Genomic DNA, 15,041 nt, shown 5'->3' with positions numbered 1-15,041 from the left:
CATTCTATTTTTTCACAGTAAAGTAGAAGTACGGCGGTTGAAATTGTGAAACACAGACATCATCTAAAAATGCCATATGTACTTTTTTTATAGATATATTTTATATGCAATAATAGTTAATTGTGCACACAATTTAATGTGGCCATAAGAGAATAAATCAAGGACTCATACAGACTCAAATTCAAATGATCTGCATTTAGCCGATCCAGGAGCTTGTCAAAATGAAGAACTGGACAGGCATCACATTTGTAACCTGTATTCGCCGTGAAGTCCACGCAGAAACTCACTACCCCATACACATTGGGCACAAGCACATTGTACTTATTCCAGTCACTGTATGACTTCTCTATTACTCCCAACTATAGCATTTACCCCAGTTTGTCCTGAACCACTTTTCTTCAGGCAAGCAATAAGGCCCAGGCAGGGGAGAAAACACATCAGAAAATTTTGCTTGCAGCTTGGCAACCTCTGCTCTTTGGGATGGTGAGAAATGGACTCCAAGAGGGATTGTATTGGGATTTGTGTTTTAGAACACCGCTGCCCAAACTCAACTCTCTCTGCAACTCATCTCTCTCTGTTGCCAGAGCAACAGGAGTTACCTTTCTCCACAGTTTAAGAAAACTGCTGAGTAGCAGCAGTGTAAGTCTGCTGCTAACTGAACCAAATCTGTTCCCAAAATTACTGAGTGGAAAACTAACTGCCACCTCTGTTGTATGTTTTTGGCCTCTGTATTCAATGCATTCAGTGTTCCCAAAGGATGTGTGTGCAGATCACAGTGAATACATGTCAAGTTCACCTCCCAGCCCCTTTCCATTGTCTTGTCTTGAATCTGTCTTTGGTCCATCAGGCCTGGTGTATACCCCTTTAGAACTCTACTTGCAGATAGGGTGAGCACTGTAGGACCCAGAGCAATGCAGGGGTAGGAGCAGTTCTGGGGTGGGGAGGGTGGCCAGCAAAAATGCACATGTGGTTGTCAGCCAGCTGGATGGCTTCAAGTAGAGTTTTGAGTTTGTGGCACTTTCCCCACTCAGAGGTATCCTCTGGAAGTCAAACGACAACCTGCTCCAACACCAACCATTTGTCTACCTTCTCTGGCTGCTGTGAGTCAGGTCTCAGCAAGCGCTTGCAGGAGCTGAGAAACATCTGGTTGAATGTGAAGTTCCATTTGAGGGATTTGGGGGATGATCTCTTGATGCTGCAGTTGCAGGCCAAGGAAAGCCTGATGTTGCTACACTGTCACCACTCCTGCACAGTTGGACCACTTGGTTGAGGAGACTCTTGGTCTCAGTCTGTGAGGAGCTCCTGGGTTTTGGCACCAGTCTAACAATCTCAACGGCACTCAGAGAATAAAGCAGACCAAGGGTAAGAGCACATGTGAGCTTTTCTTAATTTGGGTTCGTGCCTTGGCACCGTAGTCAGACGGTAACATAAAACTTTGCTTTGCTCACGGCCACACACAAACATGCTCAGATCACTTCTCAGAGGGAGAGAGAGAGAGGAGAAATTACATAACTATACATGGGACAGCAGGGCTCAGGTGTGCCCCATTTTTCATTACCTCTATTGCTGAATTGCGGTGCCCTTATTAATGGTTGTTGAGGAGGATTGTTTTGGTATAGTCAACAAGTGAAGTAATTGTTAAGGAATTGCTGGAAGCACATGATGAAATGACAGATACCCATATAATTAATAAATTCTTTTTAGAACCCGTATCCACAGCTTTTTAATGAAGCCTCCTATAGTGTTCATCAAAAAGAGACTAGCTTTTAATAAAGCCTCCTATAGCGTTTATCAATTGCCTGCCAGAGTGAAAACACTACCCCCACACCAAAAACATAATAACATCATAAAAAATGATCAAGAGCTTATGAAATTGGAAAATTGTTTCCATTTCTCAGTTTTGACCTTTCAACCTTATGTTTGTTTAGTCACTGGAATAAATAAATGAGAACAAAATGAATTTTAGATTGAATGGATGACTTGTTCTGCCTGGTAATTTTTGCAGTTATAGACTGCAGTTTATTTACATTATTGACCTTCTAGTCTGGCTTTACATTCTGGTATAGTATCACAATCATTTGATACACCAGTTGCTTATTGTAATCTAGTCCTTTGAATGAAAGATGACCGTACTTTTGACTAAGTAAGCATTTTGCTAAATACGGAGTAAATACCTCTTCTATATTCCCCTATGAATTCAGCTGTCTTGCAATGACAGCACAATGGGTTATTTAGATCTCTGCATTTGTATGGGGGAACATTTTTCTCTCATTTGTTTTCTGGCTTGCCTTGTCAAAGGACCGCCATCAAATGGCTTGTTCGGGTCAGAATAAATAAAACGGGAACCACAACCACAGCTATCCATGTGAAAATCCCCATGATTCTCATCTCTGTCCATCAGAAAAGTTCTGGGAGCAGTAAAGAGACAGATGCTGGGGTTGGGGATGTATGTTCTCTAGGATGCATGTTTTGCAGATTTAGCTAGATGGTACATACTATATCTTAACACATTACTTGGTGTGTTTCATAGGTCCGCTCATGGTCTTTCTCATTTTATTATTATTATTATTATTATTATTATTATTGATACAGGTGCATGCTTGCTAGCTTATATGTTGCTAGATGCATGGCTACTTGTTAATCCAGAGTCTCTGACTATGTGTGTTTTCACATAGCAGCTGGCCCTTTCCCTTTCAACAGGTCAGTCAAATAAATGACCCTAAGCAAACTGAGCTGAATCCTAGGATTTTCTTTCACATCACAGGCCTGAATGTAAGTCCCACACAAAACCTGGGGAAGTTAGAAAAGCCACAAAGAAAAATCTGATCTTGTGCCACTCTGCAGCTGTTTGAAGCTTCCTCTGTTTTGAAAGGTTTAAAACTCTGCCTTGCAATGGGAGCTATACGGTAAAGATTCTGCACTTAGGCCAACCCTGTATCCAAATATCATCTAATAGCCTATACTATGATGTATATTTTTTAGATGAGTAGTACTTGCTTGCTAGCTTTTTTTTTTTTTTTTGTTTTGGATTGACATTTTATAACAAGGCTGGTCCCTCAAGCCTGTCACATCACATAAAAGAGTGGACTATTTTGTCAAGCTTGATGATGAGTGGGTCATGTCCAACTCCGTGTATATAACCAATTTAGATGTACAAAGTTATACCAGGCATACACCATTACAGTGGGCCAAAAACTCTCAGTGCTCTGAATTATTTCCACATCTGTGAATTCCTTGTGTTTTATGCTGTGGGGGCAGAAAGCTGGGCTACACTCCCCAGTGCATTAAGTGAAACTTGAGCCCCCATCATTTCCCCAAAGACTCCACTTTGGCTCCAGATAGTACCCTGAACTAGGATCTTGTATTCCTTGAAAAATACTCTCTGGTAAAAAGGAGCATGTTTGTCACTCAGTGCAGGTTTTGATGAAGGCCAAAGGCAACATCTTTTTGGGAAAGTTAAGACACCCTTAGTGACTTTATAGATGCTCTTTGGCTCTTTACTCTTTGGTTAAAGGACAAAGTGGGTACCTATGCAGAGAGGCTTTGAGGAGGTTTTTGAAATGGGACTTGCTGGAGACCTACAGGACATTCTAGTAGTATCAGCTTTGCTATACCTTGGTGGATTTGCTAGGAGAGTTACAGCTAGGGAGGATGCATGTGCTATGATATGTGGAGAGGTGATCCAGCCCATTCAGTTCAGTCCATTGATACTTTCCAAGTGTACTTTTGTAATGTGCTGTAATGCAACTGCCCCACATTAGAGGACAACAGCAAACGAATGGCCCTGTTCCTAATTAGCTGTTCCTTTGAGTGCCTTGTAAAGCTGCCTCTGTTATTGTATACATAATGTCCTGGCACTAGGCTGCAGAAGGCGCTGCTAGGGTTCAGGCCTGCCTCTGATGTGGTGAGTCGTTGTCGTGGGCAACTGTGTTCCCCCGCTCCTGCCTGCTCACCACAGGCGCCACAGGAACCGTCCCTCCCCGCCCCTCCTCCCTCCTCCTCTGTCCTCCTCCCAAAGCCTCCTGCTTAGGGTCGATTCTAGGGAAAAGAGAGCACTTGCTGACAGACCTCTGTAACCAGGTCCTTCTCTGAAGCACCACACCAGAACAAGGCTGAAGCCTTGGCGAAGGATGACCTTGGCTCTCTTTGACTGTCTGATTTGCTTGTTGTAGATTTGGAATCTTTACGCAGTGTCAAGAGCTGGATTGTCTCAGTGTGACCTAAGAGGGCTTTGCTTGTTTAAATTTTGCTTGTTTAAATGTGGGTTATAACTTATGTGTAATATCAGTCCCCTTAGGCAATTCTTGATGTCACTGCGCAAACCTCATGTTTAACATTTGTGATATAAGAGTAGCTTAATTTGACAAATATTATGTGTTGAACATTCTGTGTTGGCACATGGAATGGACACGTCTTTGGGCAAAACTTCACTGTTGTAATGCTGTTCTTCTATAATGTTTTTCCCCACACCCCTATGGTTTTAAGTCTGAAGTGGTTATGATGATGGTTTTGGATGAGAGTATAAGCAAATTTTTCTGTCAACCCGATTAGCTTCCAGGACATACCATGCAGTCTAATTGATTTGGCAGTGATTGTGTTTGGTTGGTGTTTGTTGGCAACCTGGCATGTATACATCTCTGAGGATGATTCAGAGCTATCTCACTCACATGACCTAACTGAAAAATTAAATAAACCTTCACCCCAGTCCCAACCTTTGACATTTAAGTGCAAATACACCTACATTTATTACATTCCTTTATGATATTTGTAACTTCTGCACAATGTGAGTTAATGCAGATTAAATGACTTGGAATTGAATGATGTTCTTTTAAATCTTGTTATGCACATATTTTATATCCTACAGTGCAACCCTACTGTTGTCATTTCCACTGGAAGGTGTATTTTTTTTCTACAGATTTCCATTATCTCTCCTTTTCAGAGCCTCATTATTCACCCACTGTTTATTTCAGAAGATGAATTTCTGCTACTTTATCATGAGCTTAGCACTTTTACATGAATATACTCCCAAGGACAACAATAGCTTCATTAAGTGCTAAAGGGTACAATGATGTGATATCTTCATATGTCATGTTTGTGCATTAGATTTTCACACTTTTTGTTCCTGGTCACAATCTGCTGGAGTTATTACTGGGAAAGCCACATTCTTAAGCTTCATCATGGAAAAATGACTGCATCTTTCTTCATCAATAAATTGCAATTCAAAGCTCCAGCATTCATAATGACTTTTACATATGCTGAAAACCCAATGTTGCCTGAAATATAGAAATCTAAGGAGTTATTCTCCTGTCAGAAATAAGCATACATTCAATTAAGGCAGAAATAGTGATATTATGAACCGCAAATCCAAGGTCAATTTCATTTCTGCAGCCTCACAGCTTCACGAGCTCTGGTTCAATCCTGAGCTTGGTTTACGGTCTGTTTGGAGTTTTGCATGTTCTCTCTGTGTCTGTGGGTTTCCTCTGGGTTCTCCGGTTTTCTGCCACCTCCTACTGTATAAAACATGCCAGTAGGTGGACTGGCTACACTAAATTGCCCATAGGTGTTAATGAGTGTGTGAATGTGTGTGCATGGTGTTCTGCAATGGACTAGCATCTGGGGTGAATTCTGCCACCTTCCATTACAATCTGATCATTGCATTTACGTATAATTACATTCGACAGGAAAATAGCTCCTTACATATGTGAATGCTTGTGAAAGGCACTTGCATCTCTGCCTCATTCCCTCATTGTACTCAGTCTTATTCTGTGAGCATCCTCCTTTCATCTTTAAAACATATTATCATATTACCCTTAAACAGTATATCTAATAGCACTGATGCATCTTCATCTTATCATATCTATCATTTTATTATACTACAATGACATACAGTATGTGTTTTTTGAACTATTTTATTTCTTTTTTCTATTTTTTGATGCATGGAACTGTGGTTTTCCTGAAAATTTCCACAGTGTACAATATTTTAACCTGCTAACTACCATGCCTCTGGTTTATAGCTGGCAGATGGCACCAGTTCTGCTATTATTAACATTTCGCCTTCTCGCTCCAGCCTCCATGTACGTATGTATTATCTAAATGTTGTGGCCACACCTATCAATGTCTTGTGTAAATGTGTATTACTTCCCCTGTATGACCCTGCATGTACGTGCATGTTCAATGATATATGCATGCCTGTACTTTACTCTTAGATTATGTTATTATGTCCTCTGTCCAGGGACCAATACTTTTAAAAATCAGCTGTTTACAATATAGGCCATTATTTAATGAGATACAGTAATGCCTACCACGTTGGCTAGATTTGATCATATAATCAAGAACAAGACAAGCAAAACAGAAAAAACAGATATAATGGAATTATTAAAAAATGTGAAAAAGAAAGAATCCCTGCTCTTAGGCTCTGTGATTTTCATGTGGGACATTTATGAAATACTTTGGTTTCAGCTGATTATTTGTTTGGGGAGAAGAGTATGAAAAACAGAAACATTTTCCCAATTATGATACCACTTCAGGGTAGTTGTGGCCATAAAGTCATAAATATAGTAAAATAAATATGTCTAAAAAAATGGTGCTCCAAAGTACTGCTGTTTCCACCAGTCATAAATTGTACTAATTAGGTAAAGAAGGTTTTTTACAGTAACTGGAAGGATAGCAGTCCAAAGTCTAAAGTTTAAAGGTTCTTCTAAAGTATATCCTGTAAGATGTATTTATGCGTTTTCATGTGGGCGTTGTGCATGTAACTGGCCTGGCCTGTAAAAAAGAGAATCAGGTTGTTATAAAGGTCACATGTTATCATTTCTTTCATCATACAAAAACTGCATAGGTTGAAAATTCAACTTCATTGAACCCGTCAATCAACCCAAATTATGCAATAACGGCGCTGAGCCATAAACAGCAACGGCTTCAAGTGCCGAGTATAAACATGTATCACTCTGTTTAGCTGCTAATTATGGGCCATGAAGGTAATGCCACTACTCTAACACTTTTCTTACCCACATTTTGTCCCTTATTTATATAGCTGTAGTGTAAATTATTGTTCAGTACATTGTCCATTTTGGATTGAGTACTTTTAGTGTTTATGCTATCAGAGTGATAGGAAGCTAGTTAATGCTAGTCATCAAGTTATAAGAAATTTATGTCTATTTGAAGCTCTGTTTAAATTAAGTAAGTATTTGTAATAACCTTTATTTTTTTTATCAGATTAGTTTAGGGGGTGGCATGGTGGCACAGCAGACAGCATTGCCACCTCACAGGCCCACAGGCCCACAGGCCCTAAGCTTATTTTGCTGTCTGGGGGAGTATTCATGCATGTTCTCCTTGTGGCATGCCAGTAGGTAGAATGGTTTAAATCTGAATACAGATAGTAGTGTTGCATTATACTCCTTGTAGCTAAACTGGTGGCAGAGTGTTATTACATTTTGTTGATAAAACAAGGTGATAGGCATTTGTCCATTTTGAGGCAGAGGAAGCCAAATAGATTTAAACACTGGGCTCAATTTCTCTCTATATTGTCTGCAAGAGTTATGGGTTATGTGCATTTGAGTCAATGTATCTGTGTGTGACCAATCTGTGTGTGACTGTGTGTGAGTGAAAGATGGTTTGATGGCATGGTAAAACTCATTGGTGTTATATGACCCAGTTTCCATAGCATTAGAGGTTTGGTTAGTCTTCATAACTGTTCGTGAGTCAGGCAGTCCTACACTACGCAGGCCCCTTCGATACAAATGCATGTTTATATCACACACCAAATGTAGCACTCACTGACTCTCCAAGCCAAGACTTGGAGGTTTCTCTTTCTGCAAAGATATTTATTTTATTAGAAAATATTCAAACCAGATGATCAAAAAGCTGAATTTTCTCTCTTGGTAGAGCCAAAGTAAATAGAGCTGTTAAAAGATTCCCAATGTATATCCCCCAAAGCCAAAGCCAGGAGCAGATGAAGGGGCAGGGGTGCTTTTCAGTCACTTTTCCACTAATGAAATTTGCATGTAGACTTTACATGAGCCCAAGGACGCCACTCTTACTGTGCCTTGTTGGTCTAAGGGCAGTGGACCTTGCAGCTCATGATACAGCAGTTGTGCTGTGCCTTAGCATTGTGTTAATATATGTATGAACAAACCTCACATTAACAATGTTAAACCCTAGTTTAGGATTGAACCTGAGCCTTGAGGCTGATGATAAATTACAAACAGCTATACTTCTTATGCCAAATTCACAAAAAAAAAAAAACCTTAAGGCTGAAAGTAGCTGCTAAGTGCTTGATTTAGGAGTAACTCTTGGTTTGCTAGAGTGTCCTAATTTTAAGCCTCCTATTTTTTTTTCTAAGCATTTCGCAAAGAGGTTTAAAGCTAAAACAGCTCCTAAATCTGCAACAATTTAGTGGTAGTCCAGAGTACTTCTATGTCACTAAAGATGAATCACAAATGATTAAAAAGAATGACACCAGCAATCCAGCTACTGTGTTTATGTGTTTGAAATATTTAATGATAAAAAACCTGTCCTGATTGTGAAGGTATTAATATGTTTGTTAATTTTGTCAGGGATTCAGTCAGCTCTTACTACAAAGCCATGCTCATTCGGGCGTATAGTAATTAAGAAGGCTGTTTAAACTGATACTCATTTTAAATGGAAAATCCATAAACTATTATCCTTTTAGTAATTCCCAATGTTCCATGTATACACGCTGACAATTAGCTGTTCGTATATCTGACGAAATAAGCATTTACATTTTGTTTTTCTATATAGAAATAATCAACGTTTTAATTTTCATTAAATATTTGTGACGCTACTACACATATCTTCCATATTTGTGGAATACTGACCTTAACTGACTAAGCAGTGTGGTAACATTCACAAAATAAGCCTATTCTTTATATCTGACTGGCTAATTGAACTTCCTTACTTCCAATGTCAACAGACATCACAATCACTTGTTACTTTTTATGATGACTGTCAAACAGAGGCCTGTTTCACCAAGATGCAGTCATTGCGAAACATGGAACGCTGCTGACCCATTACATGCCAAGCCTCCAGACATTCCAAAGTGTAAAAAGCATTTCAATGATTTTTCCATTTTTCGTCTTTTATAGTTGACATCCAAAACAACTTCAGAAGTTTAAGGGAGGGGGGGAGCCAAAATTGTGGTCACTCATAAAACAGAATGTTGGTTCATTGCTGAATTTTCTTTAGTGTGTCCAAATATGCTAAAGGTTATTTAAAGGGTCCCCTTGATTCTGATGAAAAGTGCTTCTAGTGTTGAGTTGTAACCTAGGTTAGACTGAATATTTTATCCATTTCTTCACTTTTTGATTTTTTTTATACTTGCCATCCATTTGGCTAATCTTGGTCCTGAAAATATAAAGTTTTAACAATTCCTGTACTGTCTCCTACACACTTACATAAAAGCTAGCAGGTTGAATTTAAAAGAGGCTGTGAGATAAAGTTTCATGTCTGGAATTCAGCTGCACCGGAGCGCTAACTAATTTTTCACCCACCGCTGTTGCAAATTCCTGAGGCCATTTTGGACATAGTTTTTTAGTCAAAACGTCTAACCTTTCAGGCCAAACATCTGGAATTCCAGTACAGTATATTCAAAACATTCTACACATTAAAATCTGTGGATTTACCTTAAATCCATTTACTGCTAATCTACATGCAGCTTCTCTCTCTCTTTTTTTAAACTAGCTATAACCTTTAAGTCTGAAATGAAGAATAGTACAGTACCAGGCACTTTTTACAAGTTTTACATGAATTAATACTTGGAAGCGTGACAGAGTGCCCTGTTTTCACTCTGACTGTTTCGACCACCTTGTATCAACATTAGGCAGCATGCCCACTTATGAAGCGACCTTGGCAATGTGCAGCTGGCACACAAAGCCTGGCTCTGCTGTCCTGTCTAGTATTATTCCTCTACAAGTTCTGGCAAGCTGGAGCAAATGATTATGGCATTTAGCCATAACTACAGTGAAGCCCTCGACGGAAGTGTATGTTGATAGGTTTTATAAAGTGCACACACATACACACACGTCTTGTCCTCTATGGTGCAATAACATTCATAATAAAAGTACTAAGCCCCAGACACATGGCCCCTCATTATACACATCTACACCCATAAAATCATAAAAGTACTTAAAGTACACACACACCATCAATGATGGAAGCTTGACTGCCTGTGCCCACTAATATTCCACTGGTAAATGTAGGTAAATGTAAAGAAAGAGGCTCATACACACACATACACACATACCCACACTATGAAAGGCACTATTCAGAGCCTAGAGAGCCTGCTCTATAGCCAAACTGGCTCAGATGGCAATTGTGCACCACACAGCCAATCTTATTCTCCCGCCTTATTCATGTTGCCTCTGTGTAGATGTGCTGCATGACAGGGGAATCCCCAAAAACATCTCACCCGAAAAGCCCCCATTTCTGTGCTCTGTTTTTTTGTGGCTTTTCGCCAGTGATTGCTGAAGCTTCATCGGTCTCTCTCTGGCATTCATTTAATCACTTTTGTGTTTGTTTTTCTTTTTCTTCCCTTTATTTGCATTGTTTTTCCCCATGATTGTGAAGAGCGGCTCCACATTTCTGCCCAGAATCTGGCCACATGGTTCTCACATGCTGCAGCAGTGGTACCACAGTAGCATTTGGGAGCAGTGATAAAAGCCTGCTTAGCTCTCTCTCTCTCTCTCTCTCCCCCCCCCCACACATACTACAACTTCACTACAACTGCGACCAGACAAATGTCCTCATAATGTCCCCCATCACCCAATACACATGCACACACACACACAGATGTCCAGTGTGCTTTGTGAAATCTGCCACCACTGGCATCAGGAACTTTCACTTTCTAACAATTTATTACCCTTGACATGAGTCGTAGCCTTTCAGTCACTTAAAATAAACATGTAGACATGTGCTAGATCAATTCAATTCAATTTTATTTATATAGCACTTTTAACAATGGCCATCACAAAGCAGGTTTACAGAAAAATATAAATTCAGGATATAAATTTTATGTCTGGGTGACAAAGATTAGTACAACTATAAACAATTCCCTTCTATAACAGTGTACTACATGGTCAAAAGTGCAATGGTCTAACCAGGAAAGTCCAAGGCCATCTTCATGGTTTCTACGTGGTACCATCCATAGTAATTTTACCATCCATCTCATGTACTTTAGGCTATCTGTATGGGGCTATCCTCAGCAGCAGCGAGTGGATTCCATGAAATGGAAATTCCAACCAGAAGTAGGGCATAAGGCTGGATCAGGCAGGTCCAGAGAGCAGAAGGTGTCAGGATCACTGGTATCTCAGGAACACACTCGGATCACACTTGTACAGACACATACATGCCTATACACACACTTAAAACAGAGTGTGTTTACAATCCAACATTCTAGGCCTCAATTCACGCGCCCGGCCACACGTGCACACACAAACACACACTCGCTGGCACCACTTCAACACGTTGTGCCTGGCCACCATGACACATGCTGTGCTGACATGCGCCACGACCGCACTGAGAGAAAAAAGGAGCAAATTCTATCATTCCTCTCCCACTACTGCTTTTTCCTCCCTTGACGCAGTTGAAAAATAGCAGGGAAAAGAATGCTGGATTCAGTGTCCCTCTGCAGTACATGCCAGAGTCATGCTTCTGGAACAGAGAGAGACAGTGTGTGTGTGTGTGTGTGTGTGTGTGTGTGTGTGTGTGTGTGTGTGTGTGTGTGTGTGTGTGTGGGTGGACAGAGCGTGTGAGAGCTGGGCAAGAGCTGAGATCTCACATACACTGAATCTTTCTCTAAAATGGACATGTGCGTACACACAGAGACATATATCTTGTACTGCTGGCTTGTCATTCTTTTGTTCACACATACACACACGCAGTGCATTCATTTTAGCACTGTCTCTGTTGAAGGTCAACAACAATTGGATAAAGTCCTGTGTTAACTAGAGCCCTTAGCTCTGGACGATGTCTCCCCTGGCTCACTTTGAAGTTGAAATATACTTTTTGATTCTTGTTTAGTGGCAGCTACACTGGCAGAGGGCGTAGTCTTATGTTAAAAGCACTGCTTTGTCCTTCGTTTGGTGGGAAATGTGGTGCTGGCCCGAACGAAATGCGTCTGTTACTTGCCACCTTTTGAAAGTTTCCCACCAAACACTTTCCACATCCCTCACATCACAGAAATGAGGCCTAGAGGTGTCCACTTTTATCATTGGGAATGAACACATTTAACATTGGCGCAAATCAGTGAGTTAAATCCTACCACAGTTTGTACAGGCCAAGAGCTTGTTACTAAACGATTTGAGATTACATACTAAAAGTCTAGCCTCATCACCTGTGATGGTTTGTCATTTGGTTTAGTTTACTGTGGAAAGAATGGAAAGTTTGGAAAAAAGTTCTTTCCATTCATTACTCCTCCACCCCTTAGGCCTTTTGTGGACATTGCCACAGTCACTCTTGCATGTGCATGAACACTCTAGTTGTATAAGGCACAGTCTTTTAATCACTCTTTATTGCCATACTGTTTTAACTTAACTTACCGGACATAGATGATCCACTGGGTAAGTGAGGTTTATTACAGAGAAAGCTACATTCGAATATGCTTAAAACTTTATCCTGAAAAATGCTGTTACTTTTAGTACATCATTTTGTTTTGTTGTTCTTTTCTTGTTCTAGGAGGATGAGTTTATGGATTGGTGGAGTAAGTTCTATGCCTCGACAGGAGAGAGGAAAAAATGTGGGAGCTATCTGGAGAAAGGCTTAGACACTCTACAGGTAAAGCAAAAAAAACATGTGCACAGCGATACACCTATCACTAACTAATAGTAGGTGATAGTACTTTCAGATTTTAATCTTAACCAATTTCCACCCACTAGCTGAGTCTCCCCTATGGTATGACTGCAATCAACCTGGGATGGTGAACGCTAACATGTGGTTCTTCCAAAACTCTTGAAGCCATGCAATGTCACAGATCTCTTGAACCTCAGCATTAATGAGCAAACAGATGTGTGTGTAGCATCACTGTGATTGACAGGTGATAGAAGACCATTCCTACAACCTAGAATGCAGTGGCAAGTGCACTGCATTACAAATGGCACACTTCACGTTCTGCTGTGTGACTATCATGTTCACACCGGTAAATTCATTGAGATGTTTGCGATATCTGGATTATGGGTATCAAATATTTTCTGTTTGATTTGAGATGTTATGACCCTTCAAAAATCAGGCACTCCATACTCAAGTACACAGTGTATAGTATAAGGTGTAGTATATAGTGCATAGTATGCCATTTGAGAGTACTTTGGACCACTGGTGTTGGGATTTTAACTCAAAACCTCACGACAATAAGGAGAACGCTTGGTGGTACCGCTCAGGAGCCAAAGCTTAATTTCAGCGCAGTTGTATAGGCAAACCTGAGAAATAAAATAAACATTGAATGACTTATTATATTAAATCTCTATAATAGATTACTCAACTGAAATCACATCAGTTTCATGCACTGCCAAGCAAAACCAAACAAAACACACAAAAAGTGCAATGGGAACATTGTCTAATGGTGCAGAAACATTAGCTCTGCAGCATGACTTCAAAAGTTTGCTGAGCCATTGGGGACAGCTTGTGCTGTCTTTCAAGTGTACACTTCCCTCTAGTCCACTCCAGCCCACTTCCCACGAGCCTGTCTGTTTAGAAAGCAGCCCTCAGCTGACAACTTTTCCGATGAATTCATGTCGGGGATGCCGCAGGGGGATAACTGAGAGCAGACAGGGGCTCAGCTACTGACATCATCAATTCATTCCCACTTGTTCCACACCACTTTTCCCCTACCACCACAATCTCTCTCTCCTAGCCAGGCTTTCCATCCTTTCTAGTCCCAGGAGCATAGTCTGACAGCCTTCCAGCCATCCTTTGTTTCTCAGGGCTTACCTTGCTCTTGTGTGGAAAGTTTGGGGGAAAAAAAGCGAGGCTGGGCTTTAAGGCTGGGAGGAGTCTCACTAACACTGACTCTCACTCAGAACTGCTGTGATCAGCTGTTATTTTGAACGAATGGTGCCTCAGGGAGAGAGAGAGAGAGGGAGAGAGGGAGAAGGAGAGAGATTTTGTGTGATGCGTGCCGGGTCGCACATTGGTGGTGGGGATGAGGCCAGGACACAGAGTGAATCATTTGGAACAACACAGACTATTTATGGATGTTCACTCTTGCTCTCATCAGTAAATTGTCTCCTGGGTGGCCTTTTCAATGCCTTTTTAGGTAGCTGAAATATGTTGTGCATTGTTTTTACAGCAGTGCATATTTTCCCTTCAGTGCATCAGTCACTTATAATATTTTTAAATGTCCTTGTAAAAAGAAAATTCTTTAATACCTTTACACTTATAATTATAACCACATTTAAGGTTGTTTTATGCAGTTGAAATTTTAGACCCACAATTAAGGTCCATGACCTAAAAGACATCTTGGCAATAGATACAATAACGTGTGGTATATTCATTCAACGAACCATAACCATTATGTAAGTATGTTTACAATGCTTTCCATGACTGATATCTCCGTTTATAACCACCCCTCTCTATGTTTGTGAAAGTCTGTATTCATCTAGGTCATTTCGAATGCCTGAGACTATTAAGTCAGGCCAAGTGGACTTGTGGTAAAATTATGAAGATGTTTTTCATTTTCTTTACAGTTCAGACCATCTTCAAGACCTTCAACACAAGTCAAAAATCATCTCTCTACTAGGCATCTCGCTCTCTCTCATTCACTCACTCAATATTATTCCCTCTGCAGGTGTACGACACTGAACTGGAAAAAGTTGACGGCTTTGAGCAGCTGGCAGATTTCTGTCAGACGTTCAAGCTTTACCGTGGACGCACTCAGGAGAGTGAGAGTGATGATCCCTCCATTGTTGGAGAGTTCAAGGTGAAATCTCTTATATCCCATATACGACATTGAAGCTTGTCACGCAACAGCATGCTACTCACTCAAATGCTATAACTGGTTTTGCTTGTATCCTTGCCTGCATTTAGGGTTAAAA

General features: G+C 40.5%; 1 protein-coding gene across 10 annotated transcripts in view; it reads left to right on the top strand.

Annotated features, from left to right (window-relative positions):
* Positions 1–15,041, top strand: part of dysf (dysferlin, limb girdle muscular dystrophy 2B (autosomal recessive)) — a 77,632-nt gene that overhangs the window by 47,320 nt on the left and 15,271 nt on the right. For 8 of the 10 annotated variants that reach the window (XR_008301590.1, XM_053233141.1, XM_026937048.3 and 5 more), the window contains 2 exons: positions 12,691–12,789; positions 14,795–14,926. Coding sequence is in view for 9 of the 10 variants with exons in the window: in XM_053233141.1 (XP_053089116.1) it covers positions 12,691–12,789; positions 14,795–14,926 (231 nt within the window). In the remaining variant the exon portion in view is untranslated. Of the gene's footprint in view, positions 1–6,014; positions 6,079–7,534; positions 7,543–12,563; positions 12,576–12,690; positions 12,790–14,794; positions 14,927–15,041 lie in introns of all 10 variants that reach the window. The other 2 variants (XM_053233143.1, XM_026937034.3) reach the window with 2 other exon arrangements.

Source organism: Pangasianodon hypophthalmus, chromosome 4 (genome assembly GCF_027358585.1).
Source record: "Pangasianodon hypophthalmus isolate fPanHyp1 chromosome 4, fPanHyp1.pri, whole genome shotgun sequence".
In the NCBI taxonomy this organism is placed as follows: Eukaryota; Metazoa; Chordata; class Actinopteri; order Siluriformes; family Pangasiidae; genus Pangasianodon; species Pangasianodon hypophthalmus.
Note: the sequence above shows the minus strand (reverse complement) of the source record. Positions and strands in the feature narration are given on the sequence as shown.